Source organism: Aquarana catesbeiana, linkage group LG02, assembly GCF_042186555.1.
Source record: "Aquarana catesbeiana isolate 2022-GZ linkage group LG02, ASM4218655v1, whole genome shotgun sequence".
Classification (NCBI taxonomy): Eukaryota; Metazoa; Chordata; class Amphibia; order Anura; family Ranidae; genus Aquarana; species Aquarana catesbeiana.
In genome coordinates this window covers 294640717-294663516 of record NC_133325.1, presented here as the reverse complement: position 1 = coordinate 294663516, position 22800 = coordinate 294640717, and the positions used below count along the sequence as shown (strand labels likewise).

The 22800-nt window shown below is 40.8% G+C and overlaps 1 protein-coding gene across 7 annotated transcripts in view; it reads right to left on the bottom strand.

The window, feature by feature from the left end:
- The window catches only part of ATP11A (ATPase phospholipid transporting 11A), a 254699-nt gene that overhangs the window by 17521 nt on the left and 214378 nt on the right, over positions 1-22800 (bottom strand). For 5 of the 7 annotated variants that reach the window (XM_073614522.1, XM_073614524.1, XM_073614525.1 and 2 more), the window contains 3 exons: positions 20713-20778; positions 15399-15502; positions 9638-9803 (listed from right to left, as the gene is read on the bottom strand). In XM_073614522.1, coding sequence (XP_073470623.1) covers positions 9638-9803; positions 15399-15502; positions 20713-20778 — 336 coding nt within the window. Of the gene's footprint in view, positions 1-3954; positions 4044-9637; positions 9804-15398; positions 15503-20712; positions 20779-22800 lie in introns of all 7 variants that reach the window. The other 2 variants (XM_073614523.1, XM_073614526.1) reach the window with 1 other exon arrangement.

The following is a 22800-nucleotide window of genomic DNA, read 5'->3' as shown; positions in this document are numbered from 1 at the left end:
ACTGGTCACAAGCCACATATGGACTTTCAGAAACTCTGTGACCGCTGAAAGGTCTCTTGTCCTCTGATATATGCACTGCTGCTGTTTTAATCTCATAGGAACAGGCCAAAGGCTGAACATTTCCAACCTATCTAGTTTGTCTTTCACCAGCAGAGATCCTCCAGAAATATTTAAAGAGCTCTATGTGCCCCTTTAGACAGCCAATTTTGATGAAATTGCAAGTGTTGGCTAAACACAATCTGCTGCTTTGGGAAAGAGTTTATACAGTCACCAGCCACTTTATTAGGTACACCTGTTCAATTGCTTGGTAACACAAATTGCTAATCAGCCAATCACATGGCAGCAACTCAATGAATTTAGGCATTTAGACGTGGTTCAAACCAAGCATCAGAATGGGAAAGAAAGGGAATTTAAGTGCCTTTGAACGTGGCATGGTTGTTGGTGCCAGGTGTGCTGTTGAGTATTTAAAAAACTGCTGACCTACTGGGATTTTCACACACAACCATCTCTAGGGTTTACAGAGAAAGGTCCGAAAAAGAGAAAATATCCAGTGAGCAGCAGTTGTGTGGCTGAAAATGCCTTGTTGATGTCAGAGAATGGGCAGACTGGTTTGAGATCATAGAAAGGCAACAGTAACGCAAATAACCACTCGTTACAACCAAAGTATGCAGAATACCATCTCTGAATGCACAACACATCAAACCTTGAAGCAAATGGGCTACAGTAGCAAAAGACTACACCGGGTGCCACTCCTGTCAGCTAAAAACAGAAAACTGAGGCTACAACTTGCACAGGCTCACCAAAATTGGACAATAGAAGATTGGAAAACGTTGCCTGGTCTGATGAGTCTCAATTTCAGCTGCGACATTCACATGGTGGGGTCAGAATTTGGTGAACAACATGAAAGCATGGATCCATCCTGCCTTGTATCAACGGTTCAGGCTGGTGGTGGTGGTTTAATGGTGTGGGGGATATTTTCTTGGCACACTTTGGGCCCCTTAGTACCAACTGAACATCATTTAAATGCCACGGCCTACCCGAGTATTACTGCAGATCAAGTCCATCCCTTTATGACTACAGTGTACCCATCTACTGATAGCTACTTCCAGCAGAATAATGCACCATGTCACAAAGATCAAATCATCTCAAACTGGTTTTTTGAACACGACAATGAGTTCACTGTACTTCAGTGGCCTCCGCAGTCACCAGACCTCAATTCAACAAAGCACCTTTGGGATGTAGCGGAAAGGGAGATTTGCATCATGGATGTGCAGCCGACAATTCTGCAACAACTGCATGATGATATCATGTCAATATGGACCAAAAGCTCTGAGGAATGTTTCCAATGCTTTGTTGAATCTATGCCACGAAGAATGAAGGCAGTTCTGAAGGCAAAAAAGGGTCCAACCCCATACCAGCAAGGTGTACCTAACAAAGTGACAGTTGAATGTATTTTGTACAACGAGTTAAATAATATAACTATTGAATCACATTAATTCAGTCTTGCCGAGTCCAATCTTCCTGTGACAACCACCTACTCTTCTTCAAATGAGCTATTAGCTGTATAGTTAAATGCCAAGCATGCGTTGTGATCGAGATGACAGTTCCATATCTTTGAATTATCAGGTTAGTTTATTATAAATAAAGCAAGCATGAGGAATGATTCTGCAAAATGATTGCTTCAGGAGAAATCGTGTGCAAGACAAAGGCATAGTCTTAAAATAAAAGAAGCAAGCAAAAATAAAAGTGCTGCTCTCGGGCCATATAAATCCTCCAAAGATTTTGCTGTTCGTTGCAGCCAAGTCTATTAGTCCCACCGGCAATGATGAAACTCTGATGTACTGCTCTGGCTGTTAGCCATTTTAATGCGATACACCCATAGTAATATTGGACAGTCAAGGCAACTGAGCACAATGGGTGTGTGCACTGAATAGCAAACATGGTTACAAATGTAACTGTTATTGTAGTTACTAGGAAATAAAATGGATAATGGAGATCAATCTGAACCTAGAAATGGTGTGAAGGTTTGCAAAGCTATAAAAAAAAAAAAAGAAGAGGCCTATTGAGTAATAAACAAAATACATTTTACCTGTTGCTACAGAAGGCTTCTACTGCTTTGTCCCCAAGTCCCATGCTGTGCATGGTAGAGAACACTATCAGCTACCATATACATAGCAGGAACAGTATGATGATTCCCAAAGGTGGCTTTACATTGTTAAATACTGCATTTGCAATACTTAGTAGGTCTATACTGTATGAATAGTTGGTCAATCAGAACCATTTAGAGCGGATGTAGAGGATAACCCAGGGGACCTGCATCACTGCACTGTTTTCATCATTATTTACATTGGAAGTGGACTTGAGGGAGCTGGGGAATAGATGAAAATTGTGCCATATCAACTGAAATAGTGTTGTGAGCTCATGATGGAAATATCCCTGTACTATGTTCTCCAAGATTGTTAACATAGTATGTTTCCATTCTTCCAGGTAGGAGCACAGTACTATTATATTGTAGAAGAACCAGAAGATTCTTTCATTCCAATGCCCCTATATAGAAACCTGGAAAATGTGTATATATAATGTTTTCAGACCCCCTTCACTTTTTCAGTTTTGTGGTGTTGCAGCCTGATACTACTGTTGTTTACATTAATTTTTTTCTCAATCTATACTCCTTACTCCATAAGGGAAACAGAATTTTAGAAATGTCTGCATTTATTATAAAGAGAAAAAACAAAATATCACATGTACATCGGTAGTCTGACCCTGTACTTTGTTGAAGCATCTTGGGCAGCAATTACACCCTTGAGTACTTTTGGGTATGACACGACAAGCTTTGCACACCTGAATTGGGGGATTTTCTGCCATTCTTTCAAATCCTCTCAAGGTCAGGTTGGATGGTTGGTGGACAGCCATTTTCAGGTCTCTCCAGAAATGATAAATAGGGTTCAAGTCAGGGCTCTGGCTGGGCTGCTCTAGAACATTCACAGAGTTGTCCTGAAGCCACTCCTCTTATGAAGGCCCTTCTCCCTGATTGCTCAGTTTGGCCAGGCAACCAGCTCCTGGAAGAGTCCTGGTTTTGCCAAAGTTCTTTCATTTGAGAATTATGGAGCCCCCTGTGCTCTTGGAAACCTTCAGTGCAACAGAATATTTTTGTACCCTTCCCCTACCTGTGTCTTGCAATAATCCTGTCTCTGAGCTCTGCAGACAGTTCCTTTGACTTCATGGCTTTTGCTCTGATACAGTATGCATTGTCAACTGTGAGGCTTTTTATAGAGATGTGTGTGCCTTTCCAAATCATGTTCAATCAACTTAATTTACCACAAGTGGACTCCAATCAAGGTGTAGAAACATCTTGGCAATGATCAAAAGAAATGGGAAGCACCTGATCTAAATTTGTTGCCAAGGGTCTGAATACTTATGCCAATGTGATATTTCAGTTTTTCCTTTTTAATAAATTCACAGATATTTCTAAAATTATGTTTTCAAAAATGAATTTAAACAACTGTAGTATCAGGCTGCAATATAAAAAAAACATTCACTGTATGTAACCCAGGGGGCCAGCAAAAAATCCCATGATTCCAAGATATTCCAAATAGTGTCTCTGTTGTACAAGAAAGCCAAGTTTCATTTGGCAATCAAAGTCCAGCTATCATTTCTCATCCACGTGGATTAAAATGGGACAGCTGGATTCTGACCTGTAGCTATAAGCAACAACATTTGCTTTCCTTAGTTTTCTCTATACCATGCTTTAATGCTAAATAAAGCAAAAAGACCTAACTATAATTACAAGGTAGCAATAGTTCATCCTTCCCCTTGAAATATTTTTTACTGTTCCTCATTTATATTGTGACGACAGGAGTGTAGAGACAGAAATCAAGAAAATGAATGACAGGAAGCCCCGTGTGTCTGTAGAAGAAATTACGATCATGCAAAAGTCAGAAAAAAAAGGATCACCTTTAGGTCCATTAGAAAGTTATATTGCCTGTGGTCTGAGAAAGCATAAAGATGGTGGACTGCTCAACAGAAAGGCACGGTTGTTTAGTCTGTAAGTTCCCCAGAAGGTGGCAGCAGATGCCCACGTGCAATGTGTAAGCAAGGCAGCAGTTATTTATGCAAAGCAAGTAGAAGACAGCAAAGGGAAAGGGAAGAAGGAGAAAGAAACACAAGGGATACATTTTATTAAACACTAAAGCATTGCTAATGCAATATTAGTGCAGTGTACAGAGAAAAAAAAAAAGCTCAAAAAGGTGGGTACTTGCATATTTACTTCCAAATCTGTAACATAGGAGGTGAGATGGCAGTGTTGTAAAGCCAATGGAGATGCTGCTGAAATTTCTTTTACTTTTCTTTTTTAAGGGTAACTATACATTACTACTGTAGAATAGCCTCCTCCTCCATCAAAAAAGTAAATACATATACTGACCTCAGATTGCCCTGTTGCATGCCTGTCCATCCCAAATGGAGCAAGTTGCCTCTGCTGTAGTGCTCCTGTACAATTCCCAGCTAATAGAAATAAGTACAGGCAATCTCTCACTGTGTAGACAGAGTCTCAGCATGTCAGGCAGTATAAGAGAAACAGGCATATCTGAGGTCGAAAAAGGTACTGACTTTTTTAATTGGAAAGGCTTTCCTGGAATATTTCTGGCACGTTACCCGAGCGGACTTATGGCGGGGAGACCACTGTCACAATTGGATACACTGCCACGGATGTCTGTAACCTAGTTGGTATATATGGCTGGGACACAGCTGTATTGATTATCTGGTCTAGCGACTGGGGGGATTCTGTGAAGACAATGTTTGTCTTACATCCCAGGATTTAGGTGTATTCTATTATATACAGTACATATTATACCCTATGCTACCAATATTAACCTATAAAGGCACCCCGTGGCTGAGAATTTATCTAAGTACTGTATATTGGCCCTCTACTATCCATTATGGATATGTGATACTCTGGATGACAGTTTGCACACCTGCTCCTCTGATTGTTTTTAAAGCCATCAAGCTAGCTTTATAGGGTGTTAACCCAAACTAATACTCACCCTAAGCTCCCGAAGAAGCGCAATGGCATGAAACATGTAGAGCTTCATTTTGCTACATCAACTTACATCAAACCCACCCAGACATTGATGGCCACAATTCACTGGTGCACTGATTATGGGTATGATGGGGCCCTATTGGTGGTTTTGTTGATGTTTATACTGTAGTTTGGGTAGTATGCTAACGTGAGAAGTTTAACTTGCAATATTATGTTTTAGTAAATTTGTAATAAAATATATACTTTTTTAAAACATTTGTGTATCTTGGTGCCTATAAAGTCCAAAAGGGTTCACCAAATAATTTTGCTATAAATTTTGGGATGTGGCACTGTTTAAACCACTTCAGCCCCGGAAGAATTTACCCCCTTCCTGACCAGAGCACTTTTTGGGATACGGCACTGAATTGTGCGGTCGTGCGACATTGCACCCAAACAAAATTGACGTCCTTTTTTTCCCACAAATAGTGCTTTCTTTTGGTGGTATTTGATCACCTCTGCGGTTTTTATTTTTTGCGCTATAAACAAAAAAAGAGTGACAATTTTGAAAAAAAAAGCAATATTTTTTGCTATAATAAATATCTCCCAAAAAATATAAAAAAAACTAATTTCTTTCTCAGTTTAGGCCAATATGTATTCTACATTTTCTTGGTAACAAAAAAAAAAAAAAAAATCGGAATAAGCGTATATTGATTGGTTTGCACAAAAGTTACAACGTCTACAAAATAGGGGATAGATTTATTTTCATTATTATTTATTATTATTTTTATTATTATTATCAATGTTTTTTTATTAGTAATGGCGGCGATCTGCAATTTTTATCATGACTGCGACATTGCGGAGGACACTTTTGACACTATTTTGGGACCAGTGACATTTATACAGTGATCAGTGCTATAAAAATGCACTGATTACTGTGTAAATGACACTGGCAGGGAAGGGGGTTAAACACTAGGGGGCGATCAAGGGGTTAAGTGTGTCCTAGGGAGTGATTCTAACTGTGGGGGGGGCTCACTACAACATGACAGAGATCACTGCTCCTGATGACAGGGAGCAGTAGATCCCTGTCATGTTGCTAGGCAGAACAGGGAAATGCCTTGTTTACATAGGCATCTCCCCGTTCTGTCGCTCCGCGTTACGATCGTGGGCCCCGGCGGACATTGAGTCCGTGGGACCCGCGGGCACGGTCACAGAGTACGCGGTAGTGCGCACCCGCCCACTAAGCCGCATCTTAAAGGGGACGTACAGGTACGCCCATTTGCGCAGCCGCGCCGATGTTCATAGTCATGTGCTGGTCGGTAAACAGTTAACTATACTCGCATCCACAGTACCACCCTGTGAGGATGCAAATGTACTCTTTTTTTCCTGCAATAAATCTAGCAATTTTGACTTAAATCAACATCTGAGGATCAGATTTCTCATCATTCCCTGTGTCTGGGTTATCAATATTTTAAAAAACCTAAAGGGCCGAAGAGAAAAATTAAGGTGAAAATGGCAATTACCCACAGCAACCAATTAGGTGTTAAAGTCAGGAACAAATCTAATTGGATGCTGTTATTTGGACATTGTTTGCCTTGCTTAACTATCTTTTCTTTTTTTTTTCCTTAGACATGTTTGCAACTAAAATACCTTGACATCTATGAAATATGATCATTTTATACTTGCACACAACCCACTTTTTGAGCTTTTTTTCTCTAACAGAGTATTAGTTACAAATTACATAATGATGCTTCTTCACATAGAGAACATAAAAGCTAAAAGCAAATAACAGTACCTGGATACTAACTGGCTAGCATTTAATACATTTCGAGCAAGAATGACTGTTAGCTTACATACTGCAGGTGTATATAATTCTATATATAATAAAGACACACAACACTGGAGAAAAGAAAAGTAGAATTACATGCTAATTCTTAGTAAAATAAATGCAACATTGTACAGAATTTGGTAATCTGCTGCCATGTGTTAAAGCAATTGCAGTAATTATTAATGACAATGAATTTAGATTCCTCAGTTCACCTGTAATTTTAAATGACTAGGCTTCTTCCATTGTATAGTACAAAAACAAAGATTATGTACAAAGTGCAGTAATACATAGCAAGCAAACAGAAATCATCTTTACCTGACTACCATTGATTCAGTTACAGGCTACTTAATCAATTTAATATGATTCACTTACATGCTACATGGCATCTTGAGTTGCTTTTTTGATCATCAGAGCTCTATATACACTTTAAAACTGGAGGCAAAGAAGATGTAGATGTTGTATATAGCAACTATTGAGGTTAGCATTAGCTTTCAAGCCTAGGTAGGACAATGAAAACCAACACCTGGCAAGAGGCTCAATAGTTGCCAGTTTTATAATGGGATAGGTAAGCAGCACACGTATAGGTCTCATCAGTCATTGAGGCACAAATACTCATTTTCTAACCTACAGTGCCTTGAAAAAGTATTCATACCCCTTGAAATGTTCCACATTTTGTCATGTTACAACCAAAAATGTAAATGTATTTTATGTGATAGACCAACACAAAGTGGCACATAATTGTGAAGTGGAAGGAAAATGATAATGATGGTTTTCAACATTTTTTACAAATAAATATCTGAAAAGCGTGGTGTGCATTTGTATTCAGCCCCCCGAGTCAATACTTTGTAGAACCACCTTTCACTGCAATTACAGCTGCAAGTCTTTTTGGGTATGTTTCTACCAACTTTGCACATCTAGTGAATTTTTTGCCCCTTCTTTGCACAATAGCTCAAGCTCTGTCAGATTGGATGGAGAGTGTCTGTGAACAGCAATTTACAAGACTTGCCACAGATTCTCAATTGGATGTAGGTTTGGACTTTGACTGGGCCATTATAACACATGAATATGCTTTGATCTAACTCATTCCATTGTAGCTCTGGCTGTATGTTTAGGGTCGTTGTCCTGCTGGAAGGTGAACCTCTGTCCTAGTCTCAAGTCTTTTGCTGACTAACAGGTTTTCTTCTAAAATTGCCTTGTATTTGGCTCCATCCATCTTCCAATCAACTGTGATCAGCTTCCCTGCCCCTGCTGAAGAAAAGCATCCCCACAACCTGATACTTTTCTTCATGGTGGGGATGGTGTGTTCAGGGTGATGTGCAGTGTTAGTATTCTGCCACACATACCGTTTTTGCTTTTAGGCCAAAAAGTTCAATTTTTATCTCATCTGACCAGAGCACCTTCTTTCACGTTTGCGGTGTCTCCCACATGGCTTCTCCCAAACTGAAAACAGAACTTCTTATGGCTTTCTTCTTGTCACTCTTCCATAAAGGCCAGATTTGTGGAGTGCACGACTAATAGTTGTCCTGTGGACAGATTCTCCCACCTGAGCTGTGGATCTCTGCAGCTTTGGCAGAGTTATCATGGGCATCTTGGCTGCTTCTCTGATTAATGCTCTCCTTGCCCGGCCTGTCAGTTTGTCAGTTTAGGTGGACGGCCGTGTCTTGGTAGGTTTGCAGTTGTGCCATACTCTCTATTTTTGAATGGTGGATTGAACAGTGCTCCGTGAGATGTTTAAAGCTTGTGATATTTTTTTTATAACCTAACCCTGCTTTAAACTTCTCCACAACATTATCCCTGACCTGTCTGGTGTGTTCCTTGGCCTTCATGATGCTGTTTGTTCACAGAGGTTCTCTAACAAACCTCTGAGGGCTTCACAGAATGGCTGTATTTATACTGAGATTAAATTACACACAGGTGGACTCTGTTTACTAATTAGGTGACTTCTGGCAATTGGTTCCACTCAATTTTATTTAGGGATATCAGAGTAAAGGGGGCTGAATACAAATGCACGCCACACTTTTCACATATTTTTTTGTAACAAATTTGGAAAACCATTTATTGTTTTACTTTCACTTCACAAATTATGTGCCACTTTGTGTTGGTCTATCACATAAAATCTTAATAAAATTCATTTACGTTTTTGGTAGTAACATGACAAAATGTGGAAACTTTTCAAGGGGTATGAATACTTTTTCAAGGCACTGTATGCTAGAAAAAAAGACATGTTAAACAAGAATGTGTGTCCAGGCCAAATACATCTACATTTGTTTCCTTGCAACCAAAGATGGTTTTTGATTTATTGCTAGTTTATTGCACTTTGAACATTGTCCAATTCCTTCTTGAGAAAAAATAAATAAATTGCTGACAGGTCCACATTAAAAACCTGTGAAAATGGCTGTTTTTGCCACAGCTGAGGATTCAATCCAGGTTGCCACTGTACAACACCTGAAAGCCGAGTCAGTTCCAAAGCCGTGCACACCCTTGTCATCAGCAGACACCGATACGTCTGCCCCAGAACTAGTTTGGCTTCCGGGAGTCAGGCAACGGCAGCCTCCTACAATAAACCATCACTGTGACAAATAGCCACCATCATGACAGGTTCCCTTTAATCAATAGAAATAATAAAACTATGCATATAATGAATATATTAACAACAATATATTAATGAATATTGAAAAAATATGTAATAAAATGAAACCGTTATTTCTGACCAAAACATCGCACACAATTTTCATAGATTTATTTATAAAACTGATTATATTCTTTCTCCATTGCATTTGAGTGTTATTGTTTACCTGTATCCTTTCTGTGGCCGTGGGCCAGAACAGTCTGCATATAATCTTCTTGAGAACATCTGGGAGGAGACTGACTGTAATGAGGAGTATAATGCCCAGCCATGCAGGACCACTGGACAGCATTTGCATAAAGACATAATACATCCTCTGATAATTGAGGAATGGCCTAAAATGATAAAAAAAAGGCACATTATACTACAAAAGGTTCTAAATTAAAAAAAGAAACAATACTTGATGCTATGGGTGTTTTGCTACAGCACATTACATGCATATTAAACTGTAAACATTGCTATTTTATATGGTTTCAGAACACGAACCAGCACTACCCCAGACTATAAATACCCCTGTCTGACCCCTTTGGAGTCATTTGGATACTCCTCATTGACAGAACACCTGATCCAATGAGCTCTCCCAGGGCTCTCATAGCCCAAGCCATGTATCACAGTTGCTGGCAGCAGATTCTCCTACATTGATCAATGTAACAGATGTTTCAGCATCAGTGCTTATTAAAATGTAACCAAAATAGATACATTGTAGTCAGGAGCAGCTAATAGATGCAATTCGTTTCGGTCTATAATTCGGTATATAATTTTGGACACATTTTTGTTTAAAATTTGTTTAAATTAATTTAGTTTCATTTTGTATATTCGTTTGTTTTCTAATTAATTCCAAATTTTCAGAACAATACAAATCAGACCAAAAATGATCAACTGATTCAAATTCTGTGGCTGCCACGTCCTTAACAACTGATGACTCACCAGCAGTCAGTGGGCTTTCCCACTGACAGATGAATGTAAACAAAAGAATGCCAGCAATGAAAAATGCAGGAAAAAACAGCTTGGGGTCCCCCTTAATCCACATAAGGCTCCTTGGGTCTGGTTGGGCTTTTAAATGAAATCCCACGCCAATATTTTTTAAAAAATTGTGTGGGGTCCCCTTGAAAATTCATACCAGGCCCTTATGCGAGTATGCAGCCGAGATGGCCAAGAAGAGGGGGGTGGGGGAACGAGCAAGCATGCCTTGATGTTGGTAGGGACAAGGGCCTTGTCCCCAAACCCCTGGCCGGGTGATCGTGGGTGTGCGGGGGGGGGTGACTTATCGGAATCTGGAAGCCCAGGCCCCCAGATTCCAGCCTCACTAGTAGCCCTACTCATTCACCAAAAAGTAAATAAAAGCACAACAAGAGTCGTCCTTTAAGTCCTTTATTAAAAAAAAATATATATATATACCCTGTTTCCCCGAAAATAAGACCTAGCGTGATTGTCGGTGATGGCTGCAATATAAGCCCTACCCCCCAAATAAGCCCTACCCTGTTTCCCAAAAAATAAGCCCTACCCTGAAAAGAAGACCTACAAGGACTTTAACTAGGGCTTATTTGGGGGGTAGGGCTTATATTGCAGCCATCACCAACAATCACGCTAGGTCTTATTTTCGGGGAAACAGGGTATATAAAAATGTCCCCCGAAGTAGATGCAACGTCAATCACAATGCCCACCGCTACAGCAAACCCCCCCCCTCCAAAAAAAAGAAGCTCTGCACCCAACAAAGGCTCCCGCTGTCTGACAGCTCCGCTATCTGACAGGTCTTAAATAACTAAGGGCCAGGGCCTCCTGATGTCATCATAAAAATAATAAAAATTACAAGATTTCATTGGGCAGCATAGTGGTGTAGTGGTTAGCACTTTCACCTGGCAGCAAAAAGGGTCGCTGGTGCAAATTCCGACCCATCTGCCTGGAGTTTGCATGTTCTCCCTGTGCCTTCGTGGGTTTCCTCCGGGTACATCCGGTTTCCTCCCACACTCTAAATAAATGCTGGTAAGTTAATTGGCTCCTGTCTAAATTAGCCCTAGTATATGTATGAATGTGTGTTAGGGACCTTAGGTTGTAAGCTCCTTGAGGGTAGGGACTGATGTGACCATACAACGTATATGTAAAGCGCTGTGTAAATTGACAGAGCTATATAAGTACCTGAAATAAATAAATAAAATAATAAAGATTTCAATAATTAAAACAAAAATAGTGCAAACCAATAAAATTTTCTGGCTACAAAAACAGGCTAAAAAATTAATAAGGAAAAACATCTTGCTAGTTTTTCTCAATGTGTACCAATGTACCATTTATAACATAGTTTACAAGAGTAGGTTGAAGCACTTGGTACACAGAGCAGCTGCAAGTGTATGCAACACAACACCAGCTCCAAATAATAGCGTGGCATCTAGAGTACAGTGAATGTTAATAATTTAACCATGTCCTTCAGGCATTTTGTTCAAACCCAGACATCACATATAGTTTTACTGCCAAATGGGCACCACGCTAAATGTTCACCAACCAATAAAATTCTGTCAAGCCTGAGGTAGAATCCACTATAAAATATGAACTGAGAGAAAAAATAATAATAAAAAAGGTGTAATAAAACAGACAATGTTGGTTGTCTGTTTTTTTTTGTAATAAAAGATAGACCAATCTACAAATGTAAATGGTATTACACATTTAATTCAGGCACTTGTAGAATCTTTCCAAGAGTATCGGGAGCCCTGAACCTGGGGTACTTGTTTATCCTAATGCCTACTTTGCTTTGGTTCTCCAGTGTAGTATCAAAGACAAACAACTACTGATGGAGGCAGGAAAAGGCAGACCAGCATTTGACTTTCATGCTGAGTGCAATGGGCACCGGTACCTGCATTTTATTTAAAGCTAAGTTCACCTTTGTTAATTTTTTTTTCTAAATTCCAGCTCCTCTATGTACCACTATAGCTTTAATGTTCTTTTTTTTTTTTTTTTTAAATAAAGGCTTTCCATTTATTCTACACATGCTTACCTCTGGGTCCTCGTGGCTGTTTGAAAAGACGTATCCATTACTTCTGCCTTACTTCCTGGACAGACTTTAGGTCATGACTCTGGAAGGAGTTGACCAGCTGAGAACAGATGATTCAGGGTGTGTGCTAATGAGATCAGCTGATCAACTCCTTCCTGTGTCATGACCTAAAGTCTGTCCAGGAAGTAAGGCAGAAGTAATGGATAAGTGTTTTCAAACAGCCATGAGGACAGTGAGGTAAGCATGTGTAGAATAAATGGAAAGCTTTTTTTATTTTTGTAAAAGAAGAACATTAATGCTATATTGTACATAGGGGATCTGGAATTTAGAAAAAAAAAAAAAGGTGAACAAAGATGAACTTGGTCTTTAGGCCCTTTTCACACTTGGGGGGCTGTGATATGACTTCGCCACACGACTTTGACGCAACTTAAAGTAATGCCTGTGTAATCGTGAGGTCTATGGACCTCAGGTCGCATCAATGGCAGACCAAAAAGTAGTGCAGGGACTACTTTGAAGTTGCTGCAACTTGAAGTCACACAGATATGAACGATACTCACTGGAAATCCTGAGCTACGACTTCTCATGCGACTTTGCAGTGTGAAAGGGGCCTTAAGGTCTAATGCACACTAGCCTTTGAAATGGGTATTTGGATACAGTCACATTGACTTGCATCAAGGAATAGGAGCAAAGCACAAACAGGTAAAAAAACTGACCTGAACTGATTTTAAATGCCCATGTCCAGTTGCAATTTTAGGCAGCCTTAGATACTGATCAATAGACTTTAAAGGGCACTGATAATTTTTGATTTGCTCATATGAATGTGGTCAGTTTAATGTAAACTTTAACAATGCCTGTAAAAGCAAACATGTTTCTGTTTGTAATTCTATATTATCAAGGGGTAGCAATAATTTGCTTTCTGAACATGCATATTCTGTGTCTGTCCTACTCTCTAAGGCAGGCCATACACGGTGCAAATTTCTTTCCTGCGACCACGGGTTGCAGGAAAGAAATTTGCACGATTCCCCCCATCAACACAGGCAGTGCTGACAGAGGAATCAGCAAATGTATTTTCCCGGCAATGGAAGCCATCCCTGCTTATCAGTGCTTATCACTAGCGGCTTTAGCAGCGGCTTGCGATAATCGCAATGATCAACTTGGTACAATCAGCCTGCCCATTAACGGTTTGAATCTTGGAGATTCAAACCATGTATGGTCAGCCTTATTTCCCGTACACACGGTCGGATTTTCCGACCGAAAATGTGTGATAGGACCTTGTTGTCGGAAATTCTGACCGTGTGTAGGCTCCATCACACATTTTCCATCGGATTTTCTGACACACAAAGTTTGCAAGCAGGATATAAAATTTTCCGACAACAAAATCCATTGTCGGAAATTCCGATTGTGTGTACACAAATCCGACGCACAAAGTGCCATGCATGCTCAGAATAAATAAAGAGATGAAAGCTATTGGCCACTGCCCCGTTTATAGTCCCGACGTACGTGTTTTACGTCACCGCGTTTAGAACGATCGGATTTTCCGACAACTTTGTGTGACCGTGTGTATGCAAGACAAGTTTGAGCCAACATCCGTAGGAAAAAATCCATGGATTTTGTTGTTGGAATGTCCGAACAAAGTCCGACCGTGTGTACGGGGCATTAGTCTATGAGTCAGCTCAGACTCACTGAAAACAATGCAATGCACAAGTACCTTATCATAATTGCTTTAATCTCAAAAGTAATTCATCCCATTGTTTAGCCTGGGTTCACACTGCTGCGCTGTGCGACATAGCATGTGATTCGCACCACACTGCTGTGCAAATCACATGCGATGTCTGTGTGATGCGAATTCAGCCATACAGATTGTATGGTTGATTTCGCATAGCATTCGGACCAAAGTCATGCAGGACCCTTTTTTTGGTCCGCGCCAGAATTGACAGTTTGTACGGCAATATGCGGACCGATCTGGGGATGTCATTAACATTGCATTGACACTCCCAGCGGTTTGCATAATACAGTGTGAACTGCCCGTAGTGAATTCGTAGGGTTTGCCGCATCGCACCAATGTGAACTGACCCTTAATCTTGGCATTAAAGAATGTCAATTACCTAGCTATTATACAAATAGGAAACATAGAAATCTGTGTATGAAAAATAATCAGGTAACTCCAGGTAAAATAGGAATGTCACATCTTTAATTATTTTCTATTTAACTTAACAACATTAAAGTCTATGTGAACCCTTATCTTGTCAAACAACCCTATCATTAAAATCAAAATGCAAGGCAAAACGTTTGTGTACAGATTTAAAAAATGATAAATACTCTTTTTTTTTGGTGTCAGTTTTTTAAAAGTGATAACATGACCTCTCAGCTGCATAAAGGGCTTAGAAAGCTGTGGTTGAAGACTGCAGGAGGCAAAGAAACAGCAGTACAGTGATATTGCCATTGCTTAGCTATGGGGGGGTGTGTGTGTCAGCACAAGTCTGACCACTGGTGTACAACCAGGCTGTGCTCCCAGAAAGAATCCAAAATAGCGCACAGGCCATGCAGGGATGGATGTGATCTCATGAAACAACAAAACTATTTGTAGCAACCAATCAGCTTCACTCAGTTCAGGAGTGGCCGAGACAAGGAGGGTCCTGCTGTATTGTTCAGAGGGTGGGTACTTCTTTGGAGGGTGGAGGAAAGGGATAAAAAAAGCGTCACTGGTGTTGGGCTTTAATCTGTCAGTTACATTTGTGAGTGCGGAATGTACCAACCTATAGAAAGTAACCAGATATCCCCTCTCATCAGTTTTAGATTAGTTAGAAATGTTAAATATAGACTAATTGGATGAGCTTCGCTCACTGCCCTTTACCTTATTAAAGAACCCTTAAAATATACACAGATCTTTATTTAAAAATATTGCTGTGTATAATGCTGACCATAAAGTGGTAAAATGCAAACTTACCAGACTATCCCTCCCCATAGCAAAGAAAAGACAATATAGAATAAAAGTGATCCCCAGATCACAAAATGGTTGATCCACGTCCAGTATTGTGTATCCAGTGCAAGCTGAAAGTAAATAAAACCTGTTACATGAAAGCCACTACATTGTCTTTGCAAAAGCAGTAAATTTTATTTTACCTGCAGTAGTAAAGGATAACTGAAAACATAACTACAGTATCATTTCAGAAGAACTACCCCTCTTTCAGACAAAAAAAAATAAAAATAAATGAAACACAACCATGCAACTACAGTTTACGGGACCCCAATGACTCTAACAGTCAAGTGTGTGTGAAAGTATTCAAGAAAATGTGGACAGTGTTTATCACTGATCCTCCTCGCCATGTTGTAGCTGTCTATAATGGCATCAATAAAGGCACAGCATACTTCCCAAGGCCGGATTTCTGAATTGCTTACATAGGCTGTGGCCATGGGTGGTAGATTTTTCAGGGGTAGAACACAGCAACTAACTACAGGGTTACTGACTTTCATTATGATATTCCCAAGCATAATAGGAGATTGCAGACTGCTGCCTGCCACAGCTTTTCATATGGGGCCTTGGCGATGCTGTTCCCATGCAGTTTGTGCATTTTTGCTGCCAAAATATTTTACTGTTAACTCACTATGCACACATTCTAGGTCCGTATACCTAAAACTAATCTGCAGGCAGAGTACGGTGACTGTATATCTTGCACGTCTCGTCATTGGGTTCTAGGTGTAGAAATTCAGAGCGAGCAAATATTCTCCTTTTGTTTTCATTTCCCAAAAGTGTCTTGTGAGCTATGAAGTCTGAATTTGTTGGTGTAATACCAAAGGCTCAATTGAGATAGAAAGGGGTGGTGCAAGTTATTTGGCCTACGGGGCCAGAAGGAATAAATCCAGCCCTAATGCCCACTAATTAACTCAAATCAGGGCAGGCCTAGACAATAAATTATGGTTGTCTTATTAAGGAAAATCAGATAATCTGCGATATCATCAGGCCACCCAGAATCATAGCCAGAATTAATGAAAGGTTATATTTAATGCTCTAGATCTGTCATCAGTTTGTGGTTAGACTGGTGGTAAATCATTTCATGAGTAAATTGCAGATGGTATGGCACACCTTCATATTAACATTTGCTCATTTCTTTTCTTCTTTTTTTTTTTTACAACCAGGATTGCTCTTTATTGAAACAACGGCATAACAGCAAGTAACTAGATGGTACAAATCATCAAAATAGATTACAAGCACAAGTCAAGCTTAAGCAATATAGAACCAGATACAGGGTGCAAAAGTATAGCATGCTGGTAAGGTGACCCTCAAATAAGAACAAATAACAAAGGCTTAAAGACAGAAACTTCAATAATTAAAGATGAGGATTTTATTGTATTTTTTATGACAATTCCTATTAATGTCTGTTAACTTGTACATAGGCAGCACCGCATAAAGGAAGGACTCGCATGAAGCCAATGAGTGGTCCATTTGTAAAGTATTTCATTCTTGGCATAGTACAACATGTAGGAAATGAATAATTTGGTATAACGGGGCCTTTGCATGTCCTCATGTATGCCCAACAGTGCAAGGTCAGAGGAGGACGGGAGGGACAGTTGCAGACCCTAGGGCAGGTCCAAAACAAATGAAAATATGTATCAACATAAGAGTCACAGCGTGAACAATCAGGGGACATTTGTGGGTATATTCTGTGTAAACTGAGGAGTGTAATACACTCTATGTAAAAATTGTGTTTGAATCAGTTTGTCCCACAAGGAAATAGGGCGGTTGGAGCTATACTCACAGTTTCCAAGGACTCTGTATCCAAAATCGGTATATTCGCTCTCCACTTGTCCCATAACTTATCCATCTTAGGACACAGTGAGGAGAGCCAATTAAAACAAAGATAAAGGTTTGGGGAGGGAGTCCTGCGAAAGAAGGTCCTCGATCGGGTGAGTCTGCAAGCAGGGAGGTACGAAAATCGAGCTGCGCGGTGCAATTGGTAATAGAGGAAGTACATCCGCCCAAGTAAACTAAACTTAGAGGAAGGATCTCAAAACAACAATAGGGGACCTGTAGGCATAACATCTCTAAGATACCATGTCAGGCCCAAACCTGGGGGTTGGGTAACAGTCTGAAATGGGGCAGGGAAGAGTTACCCCACAAGGGGTGATACGGAGACCACTAATTAGGCTGCAAAAAGGTTTCCTAGCTGCGGTCCAGACCCAAAGTGTAACTTTAGTAGGGTGTGGAAGAGAAGCATAAGCTCTAGGGCCTCAATACACCAGGTTACAGAGTTACATAAGGGAGCCCAGTAGGGCATCCTCCAGGCAGACCGCAGCGTTAGCCCTAGATCTCATAAATCATCATCTAACGGTGACAAAGATAGCTTCCCAGTAATATGTAAATCAAATAATTAGGCACCTGAAGGGTGGACTTTGCCAAACGAGGGTGGGACCCATTCCAGAAAAAAGAACCAACACAACAATCAAACATTCTTGAAAAAGGAATCAGCTATCCAGGGTAATTCTGAAAAATAGTTTAATTTAGGGCGAAATATAATTTTAAGTATATTAATGCGTCCCGCTAAGTTTAACAGTAAGTAAGCCAAAGAAGAGCACCCCTCATGCAACTGTAGGAGCAAAGGGTTAAGATTAAGGCTATAAAAGCTCCTCAGATCCCGGGTAACCTGGATGCCCAGATACTTAAATTGGTCAAACCACATCAACAGAATAAGGGCCGCAGACTCCCTTGTCTGGGGATTAAGAGGGAAAAGGACCGACTTAGTCCAGCTGATAGGAATTCCCGAGTAGCATCCAAACTCATCAAAGTCAGCGAGTGCGGTCTACAAGGAGGAATTTGTGTCATGTAAATATAGGAGTGTGTCATCAGCAAAGAGTGAAATTCTTTCCTCCAGGGGGCCAACCCTTAAGCCCTCAACAAGCTGGGAGCTTTGCAGCATAATGGCCAGGAGTTCTAATGCCAGGGCAAACAGGCTCAAAGATAGGAGGCAGCCCTGTCGAGTACCCTTACCCAGGGGCAAAACCTCAGAAAGTCTATCACTGGTCTGAATTCTAGCCCAAAAAAGTGTCAAAAGTGTCCGATCTGTCTGCCGCAATGTCACAGTCCCGATAAAAATCGCAGATCGCCACCATTACTAGTAAAAAAAAAAATAATAATAAAAAAATGCCATAAATCAATAACCTATTTTGTAGGCACTATAACTTTTGTGCAAACCAATCAATATACGCTTATTGGTTAAGGCTACGTGGTTAGCACTTCCTCCTGGCAGCACTAGAGTCGTTGGTTCGAATCCCAACCATGGCACTACCTGCATGGAGTTTGCATGTTCTCACTGTACCTAGATGGGTTTCCTCTCACACTTCAAAGACATGGTGGTAGGTTAACCCCTTGCCGACTGGCCCATGCCGATATACGTCGGCAGAAGGGCACGTACAGGCATATTAACGTACCTGTACGTTGCCCTTAAGGACGCGGCATTGTGGGCGCGTGCCGCGAGCTCCGCAAGTGTGATCACTAGTCCCGCAGACTCGATGTCCACGGGGATACCTGCAATCATCTCACGGAGAGGAAGAACGGGGAAATGCTGATGGAAACAAGCATTTCCCCGTTCTGCCTAGTGACAGGACACTGATCACAGCTACCTGTAAATCGGGAGCAGTGATCAGTGTCGTGTCACACGTAGCCCAGCCCCCCACATTTAGAATCACTCCCTAGGACACACTTAACCCCTTCAGCGCCCCCTAGTGGTTAACCCCTTCACTGCCAGTCACATTTACACAGTAATCAGTGCATTTTGATCGCTGTATAAATGTGAATGGTCCCAAAATAGCGCCAAATGTGTCCGATCTGTCCGCCATAATGTCGCAGTCACGATAAAAATCGCAGATCGCCGCCATTACTAGTAAAAAAAAAATTATTAATAAAAATGCCATAAAACTATCCCCTATTTTGTAAACGCTATAACTTTCGCGCAAACCAATCAATAAACGCGTATTGCGATTTTTACCAAAAATATGTAGAACAATACATATCGGCCTAAACTGAGGAAAAATGTATTTATTTTTTTCAAATTTGGGATATTTATTATAGCAAAAAGTGAAAAAAAATATTGTTTTTTTTCAAAATTCTCACATTTTTTTGTTTATAGTGCCAAAAAAAAAAAAAAAAAAAAAACGGTGATCAAATACCACCAAAAGAAAGCTCTATTTGTTGGAAAAAAAGGACGTCAATTTTGTTTGGGTACAATGTTGCACGACCACGCGATTGTCAGTTATAGCGAAGCAGTGCCGTATCGCAAAAAATGACCAGGTCAGGAAGGGGGTCAATTCTTCTGGGGCTGAAGTGGTTAAAACAATGTGTACTGTGTATTTTTGACACTTTTTTGGTGAATGGGTAGGGGTACACTGTATCCCATACTCACTCACATAGGGTGGGGGGTCGTGATCTGGGGGCCCCTTGTTAAAGGGGGCTTCCAGATACCGATAAGCCCCCGCCCGCAGACCCTAACAACCACCGGCCAGGGTTTTCGGGAAGAAGGGCCCTTGTCCTCATCAATATGGAGACAAGGTGCTTTTGGGTGGGGGCGCATGGCCCCTGCCCCAAAGCACCCACCCCCCTTGTTGAGGGCATGTGGCCTGGTATGGTCCAGGAGGAGGGGGGGGTCGCTTGCTCGTCCCCTCCCTTTCCTGACCTGCTGGGCTGCGTGCTCTGATAAGGGTCTGGTATGGATTTTGGGGAAGCCCACACCATTTTTTTTTTGGTGTGGGGGTTCCCCTTAAAATCCATATCAGACCGAAGCTCTGGTATCATCCTGGGGGGGAACCCCATGCCAATTTTCTTTTTTTCATTTTGTCGGGGTTCCCCTTCAACATCCTAAGCAGACAAGTCACTGATCTGACTTCTGGTGCGACTTCTATTCAAATCAATGTGCTCTCATAGGCAACCATTGATTTTGAATAGAGGCAGAGAAACGTGGCTAAAAGCTAGTGCAGCTAAACGCGCATTGACGCCAGTGCAAAATGCTGATAAAATTGTGTTTTTAACGCCATTTTTTCCTGGCATCGGTATTAGCTTTACAGCAAATTTTTTATAACGCCCGTTGGCATGAGGCCTTAGGAGTATGAGTAACAGATCAATTATTTTGACATGTATCAATTATTTATTATATTTTTCACCACTATATCTGTTTATTAAACTTACATTTATAATGTATAATTTTCTTATATAATATACAGTTTTTCCAGACAACTTTAGTACAATAATTGAAATAATACTCTAATCTTACCTTAAGTGTAACTGTAAATACTAGGACAGTGAATACCAGTGTTCCAAATGTCCAGTTTCCCAGCATCTATTAAAATGTCAAAACCAAAAGAAAAAATATAAGTCTTTTGAAAATATAAACCTTTTCTTATTTAATCAGCTTCAAACATGACTCAAATGGCACCAATGGTATTTAGAATGGTGGGTCCTGTAGTGTATGTAAACCATAACTAAAACCTTCTTTCATTAGCTCCTTTTTGGTATGTTACATAATTTGTTATATCTGATTTGATAGTTACAAGAAATACCTGTTGATCCTGCCAGATATCTAGTGAGCTGTTAACTTCCTGTGCTCTCCTAAATGTCTGGAATACTCTGTCTATTGCTGTTGTTTAAATGAAGCTGCCTCTCTGCATACGGTCCAGTGCTTCTCTGCCTCCACTCTCTAACAAGCCTTTCTCAGCCAGGTTGCTGCAGCACCCCTGACAAACCCAGACGACACTATAGTTGGAAAAGGGTGGCCTAGAGTAACAACACTGTTCCTCCAGTACAGTAAATGAGCGTTATCAGCCTAGGACAGGAAGTGTGTTGCTGAGAGGGTCACCAGGTGGAAATATGGGAAAAAAGCCTGTAAAAAGAAAACAAATGCAGTAACCATATCTAAGGACTGGTAGGTTCTAAGGTATTATATTTTTGTTCTTTGGTTTACATTTCTGCCATTGCCATTTTCAAAGCAAGGCGACTGCCACTGTGCACCTGTAAGGACCTAACAAACCAATTTGAATGCATGGGCCAAAAAGTGGTGAATTTTACCTTAAAGTGATTGTAAAGTCTCGTTTTTTTCTAAAAAAACAAAAAACAAACATGTTATACTTATCTGCTCTGTTGCAGTGGATTTGCACAGGGTAGCCTGGACCCTCCTCTTCTCGGGTGCCTCTTCTGTGCTCCTGGCCCCTCTCTTCTGTTGAGTTCCCCCCACAGCAAGCAGCTTGCTATGGGGACACCCAAGCCGAGCTGCAGCTCCCTGTGTCCATTCAGACACAGAGCTGCGGTTCAGCCCCGCCCCCTCCCTCTCCTGATTGGCTGACTTTGACAACAGCGGGGGGCCAATAGTGCTGCTGCTGTGTTTCATCCAATCAGGAGGGAGAGTCCCGGACGGCCAAGACACTCGCGGACATCGCTGGACAGAGATGGGGCTCAGGTAAGTATTAGGGGGGCCACTGCACACAGAAGCCTTTTTATCTTAATGCATTAAGATAAAAAAAACTTTCTGACTTTCCAACTCTGAGTTGCCTCCCATCCTCAAGTTTAAGAAATGGATTGTTAAAAGAGAAGGAGGGCCAAAGCTTATTTGGCCCCGTTTCTGCTGTGGGTCACAGGAGTGCACTTAGTTCTGCACTCTTGGAGCCAAGAATCAGCCGACAGCGGGCTAAAGGATTACATGTGCTGGAGAGGACCTTTCATTTGGCAAGATAGTTGTTATAATTTGGAGCAGATAAGACTGATGATTAATTTCCCAGTAGGTGAGTACACGGTGTGCTCAGAAAGAGGTCAAATGGTGATCACCAAAGAATTTGGACAGCACCTTTTGGACACTTTTCTTGCCATTATAGCACTAGTAGATTCATCTGTTATAAGACCTGCATGTACACTTTATATGGTTGTTTAACATATGGATTAAATAAATTAATTGTGCTATTTTTTGGAATTTTAAATAATTTTGATTATTTTGTGATTAATTTATTTCACCAATTTATTTTATATCACTTATGATGAATTATTAGTGAGCACTTCTTTCATCACTTATGTATTGAATGAATGTGTAGACAGTTATACACAGTGCGGTTACAGTTTATACTACATATACAGTCACTCGTAACTGCAGCTTGCATTATCTTTATTCATATTTACCAGTTGACGCAGATTTATACATCTGTATGAAGTCCGCTGTTGGCTGACGTCACCCAGCCAGTCCAAACTCTGGAGGGATCCCCGACTTTAATGTCAGGATCCACTCAGATGCCTGACTGGCAGCTGACTCAGCCTCTCAGCCTGCTGCCGAGAACCCGAGTCAGTCGCTCCCACCCCCTCCACAGCCCAGTGCTCCAGT